Source organism: Neopsephotus bourkii, unplaced genomic scaffold (assembly GCF_033783945.1).
Source record: "Neopsephotus bourkii isolate Nb327-2 ecotype Australia unplaced genomic scaffold, CSIRO-AGI_Nbou_v1 NB_936, whole genome shotgun sequence".
Lineage (NCBI taxonomy): Eukaryota > Metazoa > Chordata > Aves > Psittaciformes > Psittacidae > Neopsephotus > Neopsephotus bourkii.
Genome location: NW_026901430.1, coordinates 692,682 through 716,722, shown reverse-complemented (window position 1 = coordinate 716,722; position 24,041 = coordinate 692,682). Strand labels below are relative to the sequence as shown.

Sequence of the window (24,041 nt, the reverse complement as noted above, 5' to 3'; positions counted from 1 at the left end):
CAAACACAAGTGAAGGATATGCTTCAGTAAGGCTGTAGGTCTGTTTATTAATTATCACTATGGAAGATTTAATGAATGAGAGCCCAGAAAGCTCTCAGTGTCGGATATGCAGTGCAAAATAGGTACAATGGGAATGGTGTTTTTAAAACATACTAGTTTAACCCTGCTGGTGTCCCTGTGTGCTCTGTGCTGTCCCAGCCACCTCACCTGGCTCCCCTTGGCTGGGCTGGCCACCACCAGCACACGCATCCGCTTTTTCCCCCAGTACAAACACTGGACTTCCTTTGCTTTGCTAAATCTGAGCAATGCCTCGGCCAGGGTGAGCAAGCTGTTTGTGCCTGTTGTTTGCTCGCTCAGTTACTTGCAAGTGAGTGGAAACATTGCCTGAGCAAGGAGTCAGAAACCTGTTACCAGAATAATGCCAGGGCAGCAAAACGTCCACAGTCACGTTTAGAGCAATTTTGTTCCTTGTTACTGCGCTCTGTGCTGTGAGGTGGGAAGTTCAGGTTCAGGCTCTGCGTTTGCTTTGGTCAGATTGCTGTGGACATTCTGCCACCAGGCTGGAGGAGCCGGGGCAGCCTGCACATTCCCCAGCAGCGGCTGAGGAGAGGTGTAGTTACTACATCCAGAGCTGATGAGCAGCCATGCTCATCATTACATACTATACCCAGCACTGAGTGCTGCCGTGCCTTGTCGGTCCATACTCTGCAGCTGCATCAGCAGCATACGGAAGTGTGGGAGACCATGGCTAAGCCTCATAACCAAAACCCCCAGAACTATAGGAAGTTTTGTATCCCGACGGGTTCCGATCTTTGTCTTCAGTCCAATTTTATCTTGGTGAAAATGACAGAGCTAAACATCCCTAAAGCTTTGGAGGTATTTGAAGCACTTTGGCTGCTGTCAATTGCATAAAGCTTGGATATATTCTCAGAGTGTTGTTAAGTCATTCCCTGCACCCATGTGGAACAGGTTTCAAAACAAAACCAAGTCTCTCTGATGGCTTACAGATAGACTTCTTATTATAGCTAGAGATCTTACTGTTGAAGTAAGTTGTCTGCTTAGATGTGGAATGAGAAAATGAGAGGTTTGTTTAGGTTAGGACAAAAGGGTTCGCTTAGTAAGCTGTGTGTGTTTAGCAATGTTGATCTTTAGTACATTGCTTCATCTGCTCTTCATTACCTGTTCCACACACTGCAAGAATGAACACTGATCTCCCTGTGCTACTGAGCCACAAAAACCTGTGGATGCTCTGCTAGCAGGGGTAGACACTAGTGGAGTGGGTTGGTTTTGGAGCCCCTGCTCCAGGCAGTCACTCAAACCTGAGCTGGATTTGACTTGTCCTTAGTACAGGCACAAGCAAAGGAAAATATGTGCCACAGATCAGCACAGAATTCCTGGTTATCAGCCCCATGCATTCAGAATCAGCCCAAAGCCTTCATTAAAAACTAAGCGGTGTCGACTTGTATCAGGGTTTAACTCTGTGTTTACACTAATTTTGTTGATGATTGCACAGGCAGATCCTATGCCATGTAATCACTGCACAGGAATAATCCTTTCTAAATGATGGGCTCCCATCCAGAAACCCAGCCTGTGCGTAGTGACACGTGGCCTTTTGGGGATGTGTTTGGGCAGCTCCTGGTGTGGGGGCAATTCCTGCAGAGCGGCAGGTAGGAGCAGAGCCTCTCAGTCAGAGGAGCAGCTCTGCAGAGAAGAGGAGCTCAGAGTGTTCTTGTTTCTCCTGTTGTCCTTTCTTCCTGCATATTCCCTGGCAGGGCTCTACACCATGTCCTGCTCATGTCTGCAGCCATTCTGTTAACACAGCTAACCCAGTACTCTTTAAACCAATTTTAGGCAGGACTGATACCGCACGTTGCTGAGTGTTCAGTAAATATTAACTCAGCGGTGTGGAGCAGGCTGGGTCATGTCTGGGCACCACCTGCTGGTGCTGCCGTGCGTGGGGGCTGCTGAAGGGGGTCAGCCTCTTGAGCGCGTCCCCACAGGCCCCCTGTTTCCCCAGTGGTGCTCTCTCCGCTGGGTGCGAGGCAGGCAGCCTGGACGGGTGCCACCCACCGTGCCGGGAGGTGATGGAGGGGAGTGATCAGGGGGGACACGCATCGCCCCTGAGATGGTGTCAAGGGGAACCATCACTTCCGAGACGTGACCTGGGTGGGGGACCCACCGCGTCCCCCCGGGAGGCGATCCGGAGGGGGGAACCCTGTGCTCCGCATCCCCCGCCGTGGCTCACCCACGGCCACAGCGCTCGGCACTGGCCGCGGGGGTGCGGCGGAGCCGGGAACTCCCGGTGGGGTTCCCGCAGCGGGCGGGAGGTGGGGGGGGCGTGCCGCGGGGGGGCGGCCCCGCTCCTCCCCCGTGAGCGGCAGCGGCGATTTTAGGAGGAGGCGGCGGCGGCGCGGCCGGGCCGAGCCGTGCTGGGATGTGTCCGCGGGCCGCGCTGCTGGCGTTGGCCGCGCTGCTCTGCGCAGCCCCGCCGCCAGGTCCCCGCGGGGCAGCGGCGGTGGCGGCGTGGACAGCCTGGCTGAACGTGTCGTGGGAGGACGGCGCTGACCGCAACCGGAGCGGCTGGGAGGCGAGCGAGAGCGGCCTGTACGGGCAGGACTCGCCGCTGCAGGCGGCCGCGGGGCTGCTGGTGCTGCCCGACGGCCGCGACTCCTTCAACGCCTGCAGCGCCCGCACCAACTTCAGCGGCGCCCCCCCGCCTGGCGGCAGCGGCTCCCCCCAGGGCTGGCTCGCCCTTATCCAGCGCGGCGGCGGCTGCTCCTTCGCCGACAAGATCCGTCTGGCCGCGGATCGCGGAGCCGCCGCCGCCGTCATCTACAACTACCGCGGCACCGGCAACGAGGTGCTGCCCATGTCCCACCACGGTGAGCAGCGGGGCAGGGGAGGGGGGGTGGACCAGGCTGGGAAAGAGTGGGTGGCCCTGCGCTGGGAGCTGCCGCTTCCCTCTCCTCCGCGGGGTGCGAGGACACGTCTTGGGTTCGCCCCCAGCTGGCTCAGCCCTCGCTAAATGTGCCCAGCTGGGATGCTCGCTAAGAGCCTGGAATTTCCTCCTGGCGCTCCCGCACAAGGAGGAGTTTCTGCCTGGACTGGTCGGTGCCGTGCACGGCGCTGCTGTTGTTGAATTTGCTCTGATTAATGAGTAACGATGTCTGATAGTGGAGGCTGCTATTGTGGGCCGAGGGCGAGCAGAGCTCTCTGGCCCGGGTGGGCTGGGCGCTGGCTGCAGGTGTGCCGGGTGAAGGTGGGACTCCCCTCTCCACCTTGTTTGGGTTTCGAGTTCGGACAAGGAGCTGCTCGGAGCCAACGGATGCTGAGTTTCGTAGAACCTGGTGTAGTTTAAGCCCAAGCAGCAACTAAGTACCATGGAGCTGCTTGGTCACCCACTCACAGTGCAGAACTGGGGAGGAGAACCGGAAAAATGTAAGAAACAGTGGGTTGAGATAAGAACAGTTTAATAATTGAAATAAAAGTGAAATCTTATAGCACTAAAAATAGGAAACAGAGAGAGGAAGGACTAAAGCCAAAGCACAGCACTGAACCACCTAGTAGAAGGGAAATTAACTCTATCCCAGCCTAAACCAGGACACCTGTAAAGTCTATGGAGTAGATATGGGCCCTGAAATAGGCTTGAACACTGTTTATTTCCATGTCCTGCACACTAACCAGCTCAGAAATAGGCAGAGTATTAGACTCCTTCATAGGCAACTTTGCACCAGCAAGTGGCTAAAACCCTTTAAAGCTTGTTTCCCTTTTGCAGTGGCTGATGACAGAGCCTTTCTTCTCTTGCTATGGACAGCCTCCTACTTGCCAGCAGTGGGTTTTTGTGGTGGTATTTTATGTTCTGAGCTGCCCATTTTTCTCATGAAGAATGAGATTTGTATTTCCTAAGAAGCAGCCCTGGGCTGAAAGCTGTGGAAGTAGGCTCTGGGAGCAGGGGTCCTGCAGGCACAGGTGAGCTGGCTTTGGTGGCTCTGACCAGCCCCTAGCTCTTGCATTGATGGACACATACCTCACAGGTGTGTTGGTATTCTGCTTTGAGAAGCCACGTTGTCTGGGGAGAAATGCAACAGTGAAAATGAACAGCGAGTCTTAAAGCTTTGACTGGTTTGGAAAAAGAAGTGCATCCTTGCAGCACCCTTCTTAGAAGAGAATTTCTGTCTGTTAGTGGTGGATGTAAGTGTTCTGGTGAGATAAGGAAGCAGTAGCTGCCTCTGGAAGTTAGTTGTGTGCCATTTTAATGAGCCACATGACTGTCTGTATTCTGGTTTAACAATTCAAAACACAATCTGGATGGGCTCTGTCCATTCTGAGAAAGAGCTTTCTTGTGTAATTGAATTGCCTGCTGACAAATGCTATCAAGATCTGGCTGTTGCTGGGTCAGTTGCTCCTGTAGAACTGACAGCAGCATCCCTGTCCTGAGTACTGTTCACAGTGTGCCTGCCTAATCCTGCAGCTCCTTTGGCACTGCTGACCTCGGGAGGTCACTGCTGAACCTTGAGGGGAAGGTATATGTGCTCCTGCCCCTTCCTCCATCCTGGCTGCTGGAGATCTACAGCGTCGTAATCTTAATGCTAGGAGCCACCTCTTGAAATGAGCCATCTGCTCTCTGCAGGGTCTGCTCCCTCCTTTCCCATGCTGTCTTAAGCTTTCTGCTGAGGGATTTGTGTCAGAGTGGCTCTGACATAATCAGCTGTCCTGATTATCCTATGTGCTGGGCTCTGGGCTTGAGGGCATGTTGAAACATCCCAGCAGAACCGTAGACAAATAGCACAGGGATTTTTTGGAGAAGACAGCTTCTGTCAAACTGCTTATTTCATCTGCATGACTCCTCCTTGCCGTGTCCTAGCACAATTACTGAGCTAAGCTTGTTGCTGCTGTTGCTTTTAGTCCCTCATTTTCTCTCTTTTTCCACCTTCTATTGTCTTTCTCTCTGGACTTGACTTTTCCTATTGTCATGGTTGCCTGCAAGTCCCTGTTTGCACCTCTTCCCACAGCGACGCTCTTCCATCTGCTCTCTGGGCTTTGGTGGCACACTGTGCTTGGGCCACCATCGCCCTGTGCTGCTGCTGGGAGCCAATGTTCTCCAGTCAAATATGAGAAACGTTTCAGGCTTTCAGCACAGCATAGCAAAGAGGAAGCAAGCTACAAGCAATCAGCCTCATTCATCCTGCTAAGTCAGGATGTTCCTTCTACAAAGCTGATGCAGTGTAGTGCTTCAGGCTGAGCTCAAAGTTGAGGTAAGAGCTGGTCATGTGGTCTTTGCTGGACTGCATTTTGGCTTGGGTTTTCCTGTTCTGGCCTGCAAAGGTGGCACTGGATGCTCCAGCTCTTCTGGAGGCAGTGGTGTAGATAACCCTGCTCGTTGGAGAACGTGTTTTGTGCAACTCCTGCCATTGCTGTAACGGCTGCGGCTGACTTCACAGTCTGGGTTTCCTAACTGGCTTTGTTTCTGCTTTAACTGGGCCATCATTTGCCATCAAGTGAAGCCAAGCAAGGCCGAGCACTTCCTCCAGGCTGAGGCAGTGGGAAGCACCAGGAGGTGGCTTTGCTGGGCTGAAGGGGCGCTGAGCCTCAGGGCTTTACCATCTCCTGAGATGCCCTGGTGGCATCTTCTGTGTGCTCTGCAATGGCACCCAGGGCTCTTTTCCATGCCAGGCATGGAAGCTGTCATCTGCCTGGCAGAGAAGCAAGATCCCCCTGGGTGGGCTTTGACAAAGCATATGGTACAACACGCGTTTTGCAGAACTTCGGTAGCAGCAGAACACGAAGTTATTAACAGAAACTTACATAAAAGTACAGTGTGCCTTTTTCTGGGGCTGTCAAGCTCGGCTTTTGAAGCAGCTTTCTGGTTTAGGGACTTAAATGTGCCTGTACTTGACAGCAGTGTTTTTTCTGGTCATCCTCTTTCCAGAGACAACTTGTCTTACAGTCATCATGTTTAGTCTGAATCCTTTACTGCTTGTATCAGTGCTCTGTATGGAGACATTTTGGTGTGCCAGCTTTTAAAAAAGTTAAAAAAACCCCGCCACCAAACAAACCACCCAGGCAATAGAAACAACCGAATGCAATAAATAGCCAGATCAGATATGATAAAATCCTATCTAATCTTCTCTAACACACAGAATGTCAAGGATTTAATGGAGTCCAAAGTAATATTTACTTTGTACTTTTATAAGCACAAAGCATATCAACTGGCAAACTTCAGTTTGAATTGTGCTCTTTTTAAGAAGATGGTACCGCTCTGTGGCAGGTTGAGCAGGGTTTCAAAGTACAGTTTTGTGTGCTTATAACTGCACCTTTCTGTAATCTATATTGACCTGCTGAAAAAAGGCATTTGATTCAAGAGAAAGCAGTAGCATGTGGGGAAAAAGTGCACAAGAGGTGGTTTGTTTTAAAGGTGGACTTTGCTTTAAGGTAGAGCCAGGCTGTTAGATGGTGTCAGGGTATGGTGGTAACCATGGGAAGTGTTCTTTGGTGTCCGGTATTTCCCTAGTAAAGAAGGATTCTTTGCATGCAAGAAAGCAATTGTGATGATTGTCTTTGGTTCCTCTCTTCTCGTGTAACTCTACCCTTGAGAAGCACATCACCTGATCTGCAGAGGGCTTATGCTGGGGGAGCAAGCGAAATAATTCTGGCTAAAGCAGTAACAACGTGTCTTGGGCTAACAAGATCTGGTTCAAGTATAAACTTGCATCAAGAGGTGAAAGGAGAAGGAAAGGTTAAATATGTAGCACTGCTGCTTAACTTGTTCTGCAGGAATTTCACTGAGAGGAAGGCTGATCTCTGTTATGCTTAGAGGAAATAGCGTGTGGCAAAAGTGTATCACTGTGATTCTGCTCCAACTCTGTGTGAGGCATGATCTTTACAAACAAGCTAGAGCTTTGCCATGCTATCAAAAAGCTGCTGTGCCCTGTAAAACTGTTCCTGTTAGCCTGAGGCAGGCTGTGCTGAGGCCTCATAAACGTTGGGTAAACAAATAGTGCACCTCTGCAGGGAGTGCAGACTTGGGCTGAGCACATCCAGGTGAGGAATGAGGATGCAAGGTCGAATTAATGACACTTGCTCTCCCATGTGCCCTGGCACTGCCTGCAGATTATTTTGCCATTCCTATCACCAGCTCCTTACTGAGGAGAAACTTGATGGATCCACCATGCCTAAATCATATTTGCAGTCTGTAGTTCCTGAATTTTGTAGCTCTTTGAGTCCAAGAACAGCCATTTGATGCGCCTATTGCTGCAACTTTGTCTTTATGTGCTCAATTCAGCTCTCCTGGCTGCCTGGTGTGAATAAACTCATTTCACAGCTACAGTGGCGTTCAGATAACTGACCGTGGTACACAGCGTCTGACCCTGGTATCCCACCTGCAGGGGTGGTGAAGGTGCAACAGTGAGCACAGAGGTCTGTGAGCAAGCATGACAGGCACTGAGAAGCAGGGTAGACTTAACTGGTGCCACTAACAGCTTATGATCCCTATCCTTGCTCTTCTTGGTCTAATTTAGGTACCTCTGTGCCATGGAAAACTGTAGGGTAGGCACCAACCCTGAGATAGGTTGGAACTGGTCTGTGAAGTGCCCTTGCTCTTTGGGTGTACTGGGCTGCTGAAATGTGAAAGGGTGAATTAAAATACTGAGTGACAACTGTGGTAAGAGAGGCTTCATTGTGTGGGACATATGGCCCTAAAACAGTGATGGTGCTTGTTTGCCTCCAGTCTTGAATGTGCCAGTGAGCAGACAGTGGTCAGGCTAAGCACTGCTGCCTGCTGCATCAAATATGACCTGGCATCCTTCTGCAGACAGATGCCTTCTGGCTTATACTATGTTGACTTACATTATTTTGTCATTAGCTTTCTCAAACTTACTTGTTTCCAGTGAGCACTTAGCTGTTACCAGTATGTTGGTTCCCGGTAATGTTTGGTGTGGAGAGCATGAAGAGCAGAAGGGGGAGGGACAAACCTACCTACAGCTTATCCAGGTTTAAATTGCTGCTGGCACTATGAGTTCAGTCACCCTTCCCTCTTCAAAGGGGGGGAGCTTATTGAAGGGCAATAAAGACTTCAGGGTGACTTCCTCTGACAGTGTCTGTCATGGAGGACAAGTACTGGGTTCGGTGCTGCCCAGTCAATTCTGCATTCCTGATAAAAGCTGGCCTTGTGCATGTGTATGAGAGCAATCTACTTTCTGTCAACGTTGTACTCCTGATGAAAGGAGAGCTAGCTGTCCTGGTCTCATAGTACTTCTATGAGGCTAGTTATTTCCTTTGCATTCGTGGTGCGGTACGATGCTGAGACGCGATGGCTTTGTGTGCAGCACTGGCCTTTAATCCAAGGTGAATGACATCATGTCTGCAATATCAGTTCAGTTTCTGTATGCTGTTAGCATATTTTCATAGAATCATAGCATGGTTTGCATTGGAAGGGGCCTTAAAGCTCCTTCCATTCCAACCCCCTGCCATGGGCAAGGACCCCTTCCACTAGAGGAGGTTGCTCCAAGCCCCTGTGTCCAACCTGGCTTTGAGCACTGCCAGGGATGGGGCAGCCACAGCTTCTCTGGGCACCCTGTGCCAGTGCCTCAGCACCCTCACAGGAAAGAGCTTCTTCCTAATATCTAAATCAACTCTTTTAGTTGTTCTGCCTTGTTCTGCCACTATAGGCCCTTGCAAAAAGTCCCCATCCAGATCTCTTGTTGGCCCCTTTAGGCACTGGAAGCTGCTCTAAAGTCTCCCTGGATCCTTCTCTTACTGTAACAGATAACAGAAAACTTGTACCAGCCTGTTTGGTAACCACTAGAAATTCCCTGTTTCTTACTATTTTGATATTGTGAGATAAGCAGTATTCAAGTCTTACATATTTTTAAACTTGAAAGACAGTATATCAAATATTCTTCTTACATGTCTGAAGAGCCAGATGTGCTAATCTGGTAGGAAATTGTTGGAGAGTCAGCTGTGTCTTTCATGTACAGGAGATGGCTTGATCTCTAAGTGCCTTTTTGTGGGTGTTGGAGGGATGCCAGGGGAATACTACCAGCTCCTTTGACTAAGGCTGAGGGCATAGCTGGTGCTAATGATCTGTGCTGCAAGCACCATATCATGTAGATAAAAGCAAAGATCCAGCTACCATATGACCAAGGCCAGGGTTTGTATTTAATTCCCTGCAGAATCTTCAGATAGTGATTCTGCTGTAGTTAAGGAGACACTTAAGGGAAGTATTTCCCTTGAGAATTCCAACTCTCAAGGCTGCTTTTTGCTGCTCTTCTTGTATGTGAAACAATCAAAAGTAATTTCTTTCATTCTGTTTTTTCTGACCATGTGTCTTATGTGGTGGTCAGCTGGGGCTTTCTGTAGCTGTGGAAAAAAGGAAGTGTGATGGGTTATTGCTGTGCTACTTTGAATGGTTCTTGTGTGACTGCATTCTCTGAAGACTCCTCTGCAAGATCATGCATCTTTTAAAAACTCCTTCATCCTGTGGTAGTTCTGTGGCAGAACCTCCTAAGCTGTTGCAGTATCCTGCACCCTTTCATCTGTTACTAATTGCATCTTTCATTTCTCAGTCCCCTGAAAGTGTTCAGCGAAAACAGTTCATTGGTTGTCTGCTGAAGGACCGTTTAATTCCTGTGTAAAACAAAAGAGGTGATCTTGTTTTTAACAAAATTTGTAGCTCATCTGGACTTACTCTGCCACTGTAGTACTGAACAACTCCCAGTCAGCTAGCCATGGCTAGCCTATCTGAAAACCCCTTCTACACAGGGAAAGATAATGTTTAACTTTCAGATAGAATGACTGCTTCCTCTCCTTCCAGTGGCTTCTGAGAAACTGTATCTCTCCAATACTAAAACCCAGTTGAGTTCTAAGGAAAACTTGGTGTTGGTTGGATACTGAAGTATTGTTGAAATTGCTTGCTGATACCACCAAGACCAAGAACTGTTTACGGATATACAGGGGTAAGGTGTTAGGCAAGCCATGGGGTGAGCTGGCTCTCAGAGAGAGGAAGCCACAACAGATGCATTGGTTGCATAAGGCAACCAACTTATGGACTAAGTGAAATAACATTGGTCAAACTCTGGGCACTAAATTTCACTCTGCTTAAAGATGGTGCAAAACTTTGGACTTTCAGAAAGGGGGAAGGGGGAAAAGCGGAATCTGAAATGTTGGAGCTTGTGTGTGACATGCTAGCTTTTTCCTTGTTATTTCAGATTAACAAGCCTGCTTCTCATGTTTTATACCTTCTTTCTTAAAAATGCCTACAAAACTATTGCCTTCCCCAGATGTTTTCACCAAACTGTGTTGTAGCTTGGTCTGTTCCCAAGGGGAAAGGTTTCCTATCACACTGTTTTATAGCCTGTTCTTGGAAAACAGTGATAGGGATGTTAGAGGGGTTTGGCTTTTGGTATCTTGAGAAAATAAAGATCTATAGAGTTTGCCACAGGTTACACTGAGGCTTTTAAACTGAAGTGAAAGGGTCTTTCATGACTTGAAGCTGAATTTGTTTGGTTTAAAGCAAGTTTAAACCATACAAAATGGTTACAGTGCCTGAACAAGCTGAGAAACCCATTCCAAGTGGGGCTAGAGGAGCTGACTTGGAGCTGAAGCTCTTGAGTTGGCTTCCATGACATGTGAAGCTGTCAAACAGCTGGAAGTTAATGATTCACTGCAAAAAGCTTTGCCAGGGCTTCACAAGACTCGGAAAAACATACACAGTGTTTGTCAGTGTCACCTGGGAGCACTGCACGGAGAACACGTTAAATATTTCTCTTAGATTGGGTTAGTGTTCTCTGTGGTGTTGGGTGCGGTATTGAAGTCAGTGGCAGAGGAGGAGACAGTGCAGAGATGTCAAGTTTCATAACTAATTTTTTTTGCTGAAGTTTTGAAGGCACATGTTTTCTATTAGGTACTAGTATGTTAGACCTTAAAATGGGCTGCACCAGAAAGTAACCTACAATTGTCAAGCTGGCTTTGTGGTTAGCAGTCTGAGTCAGTTTGGTTTTCTTAGTTATGAAACTCAAGTGGTGAATAAGAAATGTGGTATTACAATAACGATTCCTTAAATTGAAACCCTGCAAAAGGTTTTCTTAAAACTTGTTTTCTGGCAATTACTCAGCTGAGGAACTTGAATACGGCTTTTGTAACTTGAGGGAATTTTGTTAACATGGCAGAGATTTAAATTACTCTCCTCCCCTTCCCTGGTTTATTAAATGCACAATGCAAAAGTTATTAAGATTAACAGGGGCAAAGATTTGGAAGTGCAACAGCAAAGTTTGACTTCAAGCTGGCTGGAGTTTTGAAAGGAGCAGCATGCAAAACAAGGCCCCTTTCCTCCTCTAGAGCTGGCTGCCATGCGTGGAGTAGTTTCAACTTGTAGGAGCCTGCACTGGAGCATCCAGGAGGCAGGATTTTACCCTGGAAAACACACTGCTATAGCAATGCCCTCCTCTCCTCAGGGAAGATTTGCTCACCAAAGCTGTCTGGGAACGGATGGATGCTGTGAAAGCTGCAATGAGTGAAGCTGAGGCAGTGGCCCATGCTTGTCCTGATGTTCTTGTACAGTGAGTGGCTTGGCTGCAAGGCTGGAGATGCAGGACACTAGGAATAGGTTTTAATTATGGTTAAGGTATGATTCCACTTTCATCCCAGGTGAGGAAAACTGCCTGGTTCATTTACAAGTATAGCTAGTAGCTGTGCTCCGTGAGGGCATGCCATGAGCCCTTCCCATGCTCACCAGTAGCACAGACCTCAAGTCAAGACCACAGTTGGGCTCAGCATCACTGCTACAGTCTCTTGTTGGCAGAACTTCCCTGTAAGTCTGCATGCTGTGGCTGTTGCCTCTGGGTTTGAAGTCTTACTCTGCAGTTGGAGTGCTGGTGTAGCTCCCTTCTAAAGTTTTGTTTTCCTTCTGTATTATAGAAAGCTTTTAACAGTAGTGAGTCTTGGGGGCTGGGCAGAAGCCTACAGTTGTAGCCTCTAATTACTGCAAATCCCAGTGCTTTCCTTAATCTCTGAGTCTCCTTGACACTTTGTGAACTCCAGACCACCTGAAGCTGTACTATAACTACCTGAGAGGGTGGACAACTTCAACAGGTCTCAGAAGAGAAGTGAGGAAAAAAATGCTCACTACTATATATTAATAATCAATGTATATGGTAAGCCAGTTCCCTTGTCATTAAGGAAAAACAAAACTTACTGTGACACCCAGAGAAACCTGCTTGTAGTGTTTCTAGAAGTTGTAATTGTTCTTGCAACGTGCCTGGGAAGGAGGTAGTTCCTCTAAGCTATTGGAGCTTCTCATCCCTTCACTTGAGTGGGGGAGGAAGGAAAAATAGGCAAGTCTGGAAATGGGGCAAGTGGAAACCAGGACAAAAATCCCACCTCCTGTGGGAATCAGCTTGCAGCTTCGTTCACCCTGAGCACACCATGACAACTCCTCTTAGCTCTTCTGTGGGGAGAGGGTTTATGATGATAGCTATGCAAGAAACACTGTGGAGGCATCAGTGCTGTGCTCTAGCATGGATCTGCAATGCAAGTGTTACCTAGAGGTGTGCCACAGAGTCCTGCCATACTTTCCAATGGCACATGGGTGCCTGCTCATCTGGAATTTAGTCACATGCAGCAGCTCAAAGAGCTAAAATTCTGGTTATCCCGTACATTGTGTATACTTGATCTGAATCAGGTAATCAGGTATGCTTTGCTGTATCTTATTTTAAAGTAGGGGATTTGGTTGGCCCCAAGATCTAATCCTTGCCTCATTGTGCTTTAATGCATGAAGAGATTGTGATTTTTAGCCAAGAACCACACGCTATTAAGGCATTGATGAGGTTACATTGCAGTCTATGGGGTGACTGTTCCCCAGGACCTACAATTTGCTTGGTTCAGAATAGATTGCTCTGTAACACACACAGGAGTAGCACTGGATTAAAATAATACCCTTAATAAATGTGAAAAGGTAGGTGCTTACCGTGCAAAAGTTAATGCTCTGTGTTCTGTGCACCTCTTGTATTTCTCTACTGAATTGCCAAACCTGTAACTTCATGTTTACGGGGAGCAGAAGTGTAATGGTAGAACAAGTGAAGTCTTTGCAGGGCAGAATTTAATATAGGTACTTATACTGGTATAAATAGATGCAACTCCACTCTGCATCTAAGTAAACCTGATACAGGAAGGTAAAACTTTGATCCCAGTCATGCACTCTCCTTGTGTGCCAAATGTGCTTGTGTCCCAGCTCTTCCCCATGCCGACAAACCAGTTCTTGTGCTTCATCTGTGCCAGCCCATATCTGCAAAACAGCATCCTTCAGACTTTGACCAGTGTGCTGCCTTATGATCTGGGAGATACCTTCTGCAAAACTCCAAAACTGTATTTGAAGATCTGAAAAACTTCCTCTTCCCCAGTTTCACAGGAGATGGGTGAGGAGAGAGGCTTGGAAATGTTTAACTAAACAGGTCTTGCTTCTGTTTAGCAATGAGGTCATTATTAGCTAAACAGGCAGCAGCTTAACCTCGCCTTCTGATGACCCTTAAAACTGTTACCTGAATCAGAAAAGCTGACACCTAGGTGAGGAGCTTGTGTGAAGTTTTTGCCATGCACAGATAACTGCCTTTCCTCCTGCTTTGCTGGTGTCTGGAGGGGGAAGCTGACAGTTCAGGGCAGTTGTTATGGCTTGAGACAGATCATAGAATGGTTGAGGCTGGAAGGGACTACTGGAGGTCATCTTGTCCGAGCTCCTGCTCAAGCCAGTCACCTAGAGCACATTACTCAGGATTGTGTCCAGACAGTTCTTGAATACTCTAGGGGAAGAGACTCCACAACCTCTCTGGCCAACCTATTCCAATGCTGTCTCCTCATTGCCATTAAGATGCCCAAGCACTGTCAGAGGCCTCTGGTTGGGTTGGTGGTTTCAAGGCCACAGTAACATGTTTCAGTACCTGTCACAATGGGACCCATCTGTCAGCTCAGGAAGCACTTGATAGGGGATGTCCCTAGCTGGTTTTATTCTAAAAGCACAGCAGTAATACTAAACATGGATTCTGGGCTTCTGTCTTAGCTTCAGGCTAATAGGGCATCATTGAATCTCCTCTTGGCAGGTGAAGGAGGCCTTGTTTTCTGCCAGGTAGGGGTGATACCTTTATGACAGGCCTTGTGTGATGGTGCCAGAGACATGTTTAGTCCAAAAGGAGCTTCTGATGTGACTAAATTCCTGTGGCCAGAAAGTAGGTGCAGTTTCTGGATTCCTTTCCCCTGTTGCTGGCACAAGGCATTTGGTTAACCTCATGTGATGCCAGGTTAGCTCCCCTGTAATTGCCTTTAGAAATTAATCACTGGTCCTAAGAGTTGGCATTACAAAATATTGAAGATGGAGCACAGCCCCAGTGATGGGCATCAGCGTACAAGGGGGAGGGAGTACTGCAAGTGCTGATGGAAATGACCACTCTCCCACTTCTGCCCTTGTTGCTTCAGTGTCAAAGCTACCAGTGGACCACTCACGTGTTTAAAGCAGAGATGAAATTGTGAGAGAAGTCGCTGGTGGGAAAAAATGTCAGGAAGGCTTAAAACTGTCTAATGACAGCCTGGTGAGCTGATCAGCCTGAAACTTACATGGAAGATTTTTCTTTCTTTAAGGGTAAAATTTGTTCACAACCGATGGCTCAGTAGCTGAAATGGTTTTGCAGGCTGATGGTGACATTTCGTTAACAGGAATCCCTACGCTACATCTTGTGTTGCGTGTAACCACAAGCTATATTTGACTGGTGAGACACAGAAGTGAAGGGGAATAAGGCAGAACAAGCTTTTTTGCTTATTTTGGCAGGCTTTTTATGTTGTTGTCACAGCCTGTTTTTCCACGCTTCATTTCATGCTTATGAAAGTAATTCTCACCTTCTGGCTTGACCCATGTTTGCTTGCTCCTAACACCTGACTCCAGCTCATTTTAAAACTGATGTATAAGCCCTAGCTTATCACGAAGAACAGAAGCTGCAGTCTGGCTGTTATTTTTGTTTGTTTTATTTTTTCCCCTCTTCTCTGTATGATGTACTTCTCATTACAAGGAGCTTTCTGAATAAAAGATGAGTTTAGTCACACTGAGGAGAGTTGCTAGACATCCTGCTTAGCCATGTTGGATCAAAGGCATTATGTGAACAAGCTGGAAAACTTGGTGAGTGCTTCTGAAATGATGGTGAAATGAGAGCCTTTGTGTTTTAACAGCTATTCTAGGTTTTCTTGATAGCTGAAAGTTGGATAAGATTTCTCCTTATGGAGGGGAAAAAACATTGTTCCCCCCACTGAGAAGTGTTTGGGTGGGAGGTTAGCTAAAAATAGCACTTCTGTAACAGCCTCTTTCCTTCACTGTGCCGTATCTATTATGAATGTTGTGGAGATGATGGTTTAATGCAGTGACATTCCTGACTGGCTAGTCTTTGAACCACTTCTGGATTTAGTTTAGAGAGAAGCCAGTGACCATTTACTTGTCTCCCTTTATGCCCCCTGACACCCCACCCCTCACCTTTCTTTTTCCTCCACTTAAGAGCATTTCTCTTCTATTGGGACTGCCCAAAGTTATTGCAAATAGTATCTATCAGGTGTCCTCAATCACTTGCTTGTCACTGGAAGCAGCTTTGCTCTGGCCTGTACTTGGTGACCACAGTTGCTGGAAATTTCTTCCTACTGTGTAACCCCTTGGGTTCCTCTGGTGGTTTGTCATGATGTTCAACTGAGTAAATGAAATCTGTTGTTAAAATCTGGATGGAGTTTGCCAACTGCCACCAAGACAAGCACACCTCCGTATTTGCTTCCCTCTAAATCTGCATTAGAAACCTACATCATTTGCAGTTTACAAGGAAATTTTAGTCACTTCCTCTGAAAATCCAAAGCAATGCCTGATCTATGGCTTCGATTGCTCAGTGTCTGGGGTAGTACTCAACAGCACTGCCAAATTTAGGAAAGAGGTGTTAAAGAAGTAGCAAGGCAGCAGGAAGGGTGCCTAAGCCACCAGTGGTGTATCTGGCACCTCTGAGCTCCTGGAGTTGCCGCAGTCCCTAGTGATTGTGTAGGATTCATTTTTAAATTCACACAGATCAAAGGTATGTTAAAATGTAAATCATGGAAGTGTTGAATCTAAAATAATGACAGTCTGTGTCCTATATGGGAGTGAGAAATGCTGTGGAGAGGAATGAATTCTAAATATGGCTCACTTCTGCAGCTTATAGGTAATGGGACACAGCTTCCAGCTGAACAAGCACATGGAGATGACATTCTGTCAGCTCATGTTGAATTTGCAAGGGGTAGTTAGAAACTTTCCAGTCTTTTTTTAGCACTTGAACTGGAACATCTAAGACAATGACTTGCAAACAACATCTGTGAACTGAGCATGGATTCCTCTTCTCCTTTGCAGGTGCTGAAAGCATCGTTGCAATCATGATTGGCAATGTGAAAGGCATGGAGATCCTACACCGGATTGAGAGTGGCATGAAAGTGACTATGGTTATTGAAGTGGGGAAAAAGCACGGTCCTTGGATGAACCAGTACTCCATCTTCTTCACCTCAGTGTCATTTTTCATTGTCACAGCAGCAACCATGGGCTACTTTATTTTTTACTCTGCTCGGAGACTCAGGATTGCCAGGGCCCAGTCCAGGAACCAGGTGAGCTTGTGTGTGCCATTGTTGAGGGTTTCTTTCATACCCCTGAGACTCCATGCTGTGGATCTTGAGGGCAAGATACTCACTGAACACCAAAATCACTGCATTTGTTCATTCCCCAGGAAGGAGTGTGACCTTTAAAATGCTAAGAGACAGATCTTGAAATAGCTTAGAAGTTTCCAAAGAGACCACAAAAAGTAAACTGTCTGAAGAAGGCAACTGATTGTGTTTAGTGAACTTTGTCTCCTACAACTGAATTGCAGCGCAGCCATAATGCTGATGTACTGGAGGCGGTGAGAGAGCTGAACTGCTTTTAGCTGACCCTCACACTTCCCACGTAGCACTGCCTATGTGCTAGCTGCAAGGTGAGACACGACTGCAAATGTGTCTGTAAAACAGTACATGGCTTTGGCTGCCTTTCTGCAGACCACAAGTTGGGAAGCTGCTGCTTTTCTGACTGAAAGCCTCCTGGGAATTGCACTGACAGCCTCAATTAGGAGTTGATAAAAAGCACTGTTAAATTGTGTTCTTTTTAAACCCCAGGCAGGGAGTTGCTAATGAGTTAAGTTTCCAAGTAACTCCCTTCTGTGCAATAAGCTGATGGGATTAATGCTTCCAGTTTTGTCTTCAATCTGATCAGACCTGCCTTATACCTGCCACTTCAGGGCTTAAGCAAAAGCCTTAAAAGTGAGAAGAAAGTCTTGGTATGACATCTGTCAAAGGTGATGGGCAGCAGCAGGAACAGGAAATCAGTGGCTTAGATATGAGTACTTACTTCAGCTGTTCCCTTACGGCTGTGTTGCAAGGGAAACCATTAGTGTCCGCAGTGCTTCTTGCAGGACCTGCCTGAACTCAGAAGTTCTTACAGAGTACTCTCCTACAGACAGCAATAGCATGGGCATTGCACTCTAGCTTGGGCTCAGAGTATGTGAATTATCTCTGGATCAGTGGCTATAGGGACAGACTTCTTTGCCATTGCAGAAGACCTGTCCTACTGTCCTACAGCTTCTCTGCTGTCTTGGAGGTTTCAGGCCCCTTGAGCAAGATCCTTCTGAAATAAGCTGGTGAAACTAGAAGCTGGATACAGGTGTTGAAAATCAACCCAGTTTCGGGCTTCTGTAACAGTTTAGGACTGGGTTATTTGAAGGGTTAACATGCAGAACTATTGTTGTTGGAAGGCAGATAGACTAGTGAAGGTGAATGACAGCAGTATTCCTGGAGTTGAATGCTTGGTTCTGTAGTAATCACAGAAACTAACTCAGTGGAGTTTCTGTTCTGAAGTCCTGTTGTCTAAGTGTAATCTCATGGATTATGGTCAGTTGGCTCTATCTTTACTGAAACTAGGGATGTAACAGTGAGCTGAACTGTATCTGTGCCTTGTCTAAGCTGCATCTGCCCCAACTTCTGGACTAGGCTTCACCTAGGTGCTTTGTTTTAGCCTGATAGCATGTTCTAATGTTATGCCACACATGGAAGTGATGTGAGGCTACAATAAGGGAACAGATGGAAAAGCAGTACTGGATGTGAAATCTGCCTATGGGAGGTAGTGTTGCCACTCCTGGATGCAATACAGAGTTGCCTCTAATACCTTTCATGAGGGATGGCATGGAACTTTAACTTGATGCTGTCCTCTTGCTGACATTGTGAACTGAGATGAATGATGGATTCCCTCTTTCATTCCCTGTCATCTACCCTAGTGTGGCAACTCTGTTTAATGCTAAACAGACCTGGGCAGGAAAAACTGGACACCCTAGAAGCTGGTTGGCAGAAGAGCTACTTATCACATCACATGAAAATTTTTCTTCCTTTTGAAGGTATTTAACAGAGCAGTTGTGGAAGTCCAGCTCTATTCTGAGCTATCAGGCTTTCAGCAAGCTACAAATGTAATTAATGCGTCAGTGGCAGACGGTACTGGGAAAATCCAGTCTGCTTGGCTAGCACCTTCGCAAACCATTTCTATCTTGGGCTCTGTGTGCACAAGGAGTTTACTGTAGATTGAAAAATAATGTTGATAAATGGCATGCCAGTTCCACATGATTTCAGCTGAACTTAAATTAAGGAGCCTTATAAAGTGTTTTATAAAGTATAAGAGTAGAAGAAAGCTTCTCTGCTATCAGGGGTAAAAATGTACTGTTTTGTAAAAGTGAAACTCAAGACAATCCAGGATTGTTTTTTATTGTTTTCATACCATGGCACATAAAAACTGCCCTCACAATGATTAGATAAGCAAAGAATAACAAGAAGTTCTTGGTAGTGAAGGTGAACTTCCAAAAGGTGATGATATCAGTGTTCCCTGTTAGCCAGGTGATTGGATCTTCAGTGTATATCCAAAGTTTGAGACTTCTAACTGGTTTGAAATACTGAATATTAGTCAAACAACTTATCAGTATGTATACTATGTCATGGGCTTTCCCGTCATTGTTCAGCCCTTTGGAAACTCAGATTGCCTGGACTTCAGCCTGTTATGTGGGGTAAATGATTGTTTTTTGTCTTTTATTGCACAGATGTTGAAGGGTTATATGTTTTTGGGGGGAGATGCTTCCAACCTTAACTATTCTATGATCCTATGTCTTCAGGAAGCAGTCAAGAGTGTTGATAATTAGGTATTACACATTTTCTTTCTTTTTGAAGTGAACTGCTGTTCTGAATGCATCCCTTTACCCAGTGTTTCTGCTCTTCAAAGTATCTGTCTGCTTTTTGACCTTCCCTGTGGGATTACATCACTACTGTGTGAGGACACTTTTAAAGTGTCAGTCTACCACTTGAACTGAAGCAAGCACTTTCAAATTGCTCTACAGAGTGCTGTGATGAGCTAATTGTTATATGTGATAATCATGCTCTGCAGCTTATCCCTTGTATGTCCAGGTTCCTGGATATTTGGCTCATTCTTGTGGACTGAGGCACAGTCCTGGGGAGCACTCACCCTGGACTGCAAAGCGTAATGGAACTTGAGTCCCACTTGCTCACTAAAGGGTAGAACAGGAAGAGTGGAGACCATTTTCTAGATGCTTTGTCTCTTCTGCAAAGGCTCTTAAAAAAAAGAGCCTGGCTGGATACATGATTCATTCATTCATGCATGGAATTAGTAGTAACCCCTGCTTGAATTGGATGCCTTCCAGGTATTACCATATTGGCAGTGTTTTTCCTTTTCTTTTGGCTTGAGAAGAATCTTCAGAAAGCACTAGTCTGAAGATTTTTTGGAGTGCCTTTCTCTTATTTTATACAGCCAGGCTGCTGAGTACCTTTAAAATTTGTCAATACAGTTTCTATGCTTCTTGGGATGACTACTTGCTTCTTCATCTTCTGGTGAAGGTGCTTTTTCTGGATGGCTTGGTCATGTATAACCTGGCTTTTAAATATGTTCTCTGCTGCAGGCTTTTCTTGAAGGCAGCAGTTGTCTCTCACTCAGTTTGAGCAGGAATTGCACACAAGTCAGGAACATAAACCTGTGCAAAAGAGATTCTTTAAGAATTTGAGTGACTGTTGAGAAGAACTAGTCATGGTGCCTTGTGGTCCAAGTGAAAATGTAACTTCAACAGCACATCTGTCCTCACTGAGTTAAAATAGGGTAGCTTTTCTCTCATGAGCCAGTTAGCTAAACTGTTTACAACCTGCTAGTTCTTATCTGAATGCATATTTTCATCTGGGCTTGAAATTCAAGTCCTCACCTCTGTGATATCTTACTGCATCGTGAGGTCTGTGGGCAAGAAGATGGAAAAACAAGGCAAGCATGCTAGGAGGCTTGCTAACTTTCTAGTTAGCAGAGTACTGGCAAAGTCAGTTCCCCAATATATTAACCTTTCTTAATAATGCAAAATGGCCAGTGATGTTATCTGTGGCCTGGTTTCTAACTTAAGCTCAAGTTTTCACTTCCATTGGTTTCGTAAAGATTAGATGTTACAGCTGAGAAATGACCTAATTAATGGCTTTGGAGGAGGCGAGTTGCTTAACTTCCCACAAGTCAAAGCTGCTTTCATGGCAGTAGTTACCTGTGGAGAAGAACTTTGTTAGCTCACAGGAGAAGAGCATGAGCTCCTGACCTCCTTAGGGCTTGCTGGTCTGCATCACCAGGACTATGCTCACAGGATACCAGGAAGGTGCCCTTAAAATCAGCAGCTTTGGACTAGGAAACATTTTGGACTATGCAACAGAAAACTCAATTTTCCCAGTTAGGCACCTCTCTACTTCCTTCAACATGCCAGGTTCTGGATTGGATCCAGGACTTGGCCAGTTTTGTAGTATCTTCTATTCCTCTTCTTTTCCCTGCCTCAACTTAGCTATTTTTTCCTATATTTGCTAGGTTGGTGCTTTTAGAAGCGGAACATTTCACATTTTGCTTGAAAAACTTGGCTTCAGTAAATGCTTTGACATTCCAGGCTCAGGTGTCTTGGATCTCCCGGTGGGCTATTCAATAGAAAGCTTCCTCTTGCCACCTTTTCCCATCCCCCCGGAGGGGTGTTCTCCTGTACTTACCAAAATCAGTGTTAAAGGTGACACTGCCATTGGTGCATTTCATGCAGAGCAATTAAACTTGTGCCCAGGCAAAACTTAAAATATTGTTCCAGTAAATTATTAATGATACAGCCAGCTGGGTCCTGTCTAATATGCTTGGCCTGACATGAGATGTGTAGATTAGATACTGCAGGAGGGAGTACATTCCTAGAAAGTTTAGTTTTCAATTGCTAATGAGTAGTGATGACAGACAGCTCTGGCAGTGTATGAGAAGTACTACTATTGCTGCACTCCTGCTGTGTCAATGTTACCACATTTGCTGCTGAAACTTTTGGGAACCTCAGTGTGTACTGAGATGGATGTATGCTGCTTCTTTATGGCTTCAGTCCAAGACACTGACAAAGTGAACATCATTCCAAACTCAACCTCAAGTGACATACAGAACCATGCATTGATGTCTTCAACAGAAGAACTGTGCAAGCTCCAAAGAAAATCTGACTAGTTCCTGTTCCTTAAAAAAAAACAAAACCAAACCCAAAAAACATCAAACAAACAAACAAAAACCCCAAACCTGAAAGCTTGTTTGCATTCTTCACCTTTTGATTGTTTGTATCTCTTCCTTGATAACTGCTAATAACTATCAAGTATTAAAATCCTCAAAGCATGCACATTGATGCTGCATCTCAGGACCCCAAAACAACACTATATACAGATGGATCATTTTGCACAAAAACTGTTTGATGGGGTCCCATGGACCATATAAATCAACTTGCTTGCCATTAACTGCTTCAGCACAGGGAACCTTATGCAGACTTGAATTACCAGTTCTCGCTGAGTTTGCTGGGTGTCAGCAGCAGCCCTCCATGTTCTGTTGTTCCTTCTGTGCTTGTGCCACCAGCACTGCGCCTTCATCCCAGGAAAGATTCTTATAAAGGGGCTGAACTGCATAGATAAGTAATGGTGGAATGCTAATAGTGTGGGGTTCCTGCACTGAGCAGCTGAATTGGGAAAGAGGATTTTTGGTGAGCTGCAAAGCTTGTGTCTGGTCTGTCCCTAAGGGAAGTGCTGTGTTGCGATGGCAGCGCCAGAGCTGTCCCATGTACCTCTGTGTCCTGAGGCAGTGCACCAGGGAGGGAGAGGACACTTACATTCTCTGTGTTGGTGGAACCCCACCAACCTGTGACCTTTAAACAGAGATGTTGGCTCCTGTGCTAATTAAATGTGTTTCAATGCAGCTAAACAGCAACAGTTGCCAGGCAAGCTGGGCTTTGCTGTCTGTCCATCTTTGCCCTGCTAGCCCAACAGCAGTGAGCAAATAATCACGTGAAGGGGAATGCTTTCTTCTCTGCTTTCATTAAAGCTGTCCTGTAATCCCCCTGGGCTAATAATTTCATTTGTTTCACACCCTGTGTCACAGGGAGGGTGACAAGCAGCCTATTTCATTTTTTCACTTTCCTTTGTGCATATTACTTTGAACCAATAACCAGTATTGAGATAAAACTATGTTCTTCCACTTGACTGGAGTGGTTGGTGTTAGGAGGCTCCTGATGTGTTTGTGTGCTCTGTCGTGGCAGAGGACTAGTTCAGGGTGTGTTGGTGGTAGCTGAGCCGATGGGTAAAGAATCTCACCTTTCACCAGGATGTGAATTTGTAGCAGGATGTTGTTATAAAGTGAGTAGTTAAAACTATTGATCGTCAGACTCAACGTTCAGTCTTCTGTACCACATCAATTTGAAGGCTTCTGTTTTTTTGGGCTAGGTCTAATGTTGTCAAGGTATCATCTTGTATCTTCTCAAAGAAGAAACTCTTGACATTCCCATGCTTTATGAAAAGGTTAGGTGACAACAAAGCATATGCAAATGCCCTATTGGTGTGTCATCCAGAGTCAATAACCACATCAGTATTTTCCAAAGCTCTTTTGTGTTGTCTCTAAATAGTGTGGTCATGCTTACTTGGCTGGTTTTGATACTCCTGGGCTATAAAGCCTGTGCCTGCTTGCAGTAGACACCTTGGTAAGTATTAGTAACCACCACTTCAGAGAAAAATTACTATGTTTAATTAACCAGGACTGCTTTCTTTTACAGCGACAACTAAAGGCCAAAGCCAAGAAGGCCATTGAACAGCTACAGCTGCGCACCCTGAAGCAAGGGGACAAGGTATGACTGATCCTGTGACCTCCTGAGTGTTACAGCACACCCTTTGCACAGAACCTGTAGAGTGATCCTTACCACTGGAGCAGGATGCAGAAGTCTCTCTGAGCCTGTAGCTGTCCATTTCAGAGATGTTCCTCTTTCAGCAGGTCCTTTTACAGGTGTAAGACTTTCCAGTTTGCACATTCTTATAAATCAGATTACTTTTTTTAGCTGCTCATTTGTGGTCTTGCTGAGGCGAGAGGTCCTAATTTGCTGGCATGGATGCTTAATGGTAAACTAATACAGCTAGTCAGCTTCCCTGGCTATTCTTTCTGTAATTAAAACTGGAGGTAGAAGTTTATAAACCTCTACAGTAGTGGCTCAAATAATCCAGTGATGGTTTGCAGCTGGACTTCTAAACCATGGGATTAGATTTTCAGTGCTTCTGTTCAAGTGTCAGCTTGACTATGAGTAATCTACACAATGTGTTTATATAAGATTATATACAGGAGCTTTCTTAGATTACCTTAGTCCCCTTTGCAGTAAATCTGCTGTTCAAAAGGAAGCTTTCAAAGTCTGTTAATGCTGGCAGGAGGGCCAGGAGACCTCCGTGGATGGATAAGGAGCTGCTGAGGAAACTTAAAGGGGAAAAAATAAGCTTATAAAAGGTGGAAGTGAGGACAGGCAGCCTGGGAAGAATACAGAGATATTTTCTGGGAAGCTAGGGACCAGGTCAGGAAAACTAAGGCCCAGTTAGAATTGAGTCTGGCAGGGGTGTGAAAGATAATAGGAAGGGCTTCTATAGGTATGTATCAAATAAAA

General features: G+C 46.0%; 1 protein-coding gene across 2 annotated transcripts in view; it reads left to right on the top strand.

Moving 5' to 3' along the window:
• The window catches only part of RNF128 (ring finger protein 128), a 39,263-nt gene that overhangs the window by 7,828 nt on the left and 7,394 nt on the right, over positions 1-24,041 (top strand). Inside the window, exons 1-3 of one of the 2 annotated variants that reach the window (XM_061358003.1) lie at positions 2,388-2,882; positions 16,391-16,638; positions 23,172-23,243. In XM_061358003.1, the coding sequence (XP_061213987.1) occupies positions 2,435-2,882; positions 16,391-16,638; positions 23,172-23,243 (768 nt within the window). In that variant the 5' untranslated portion in view covers positions 2,388-2,434. Of the gene's footprint in view, positions 1-2,387; positions 2,883-16,390; positions 16,639-23,171; positions 23,244-24,041 lie in introns of those variants that run through there. The other variant, XM_061358004.1, reaches the window with a different exon arrangement.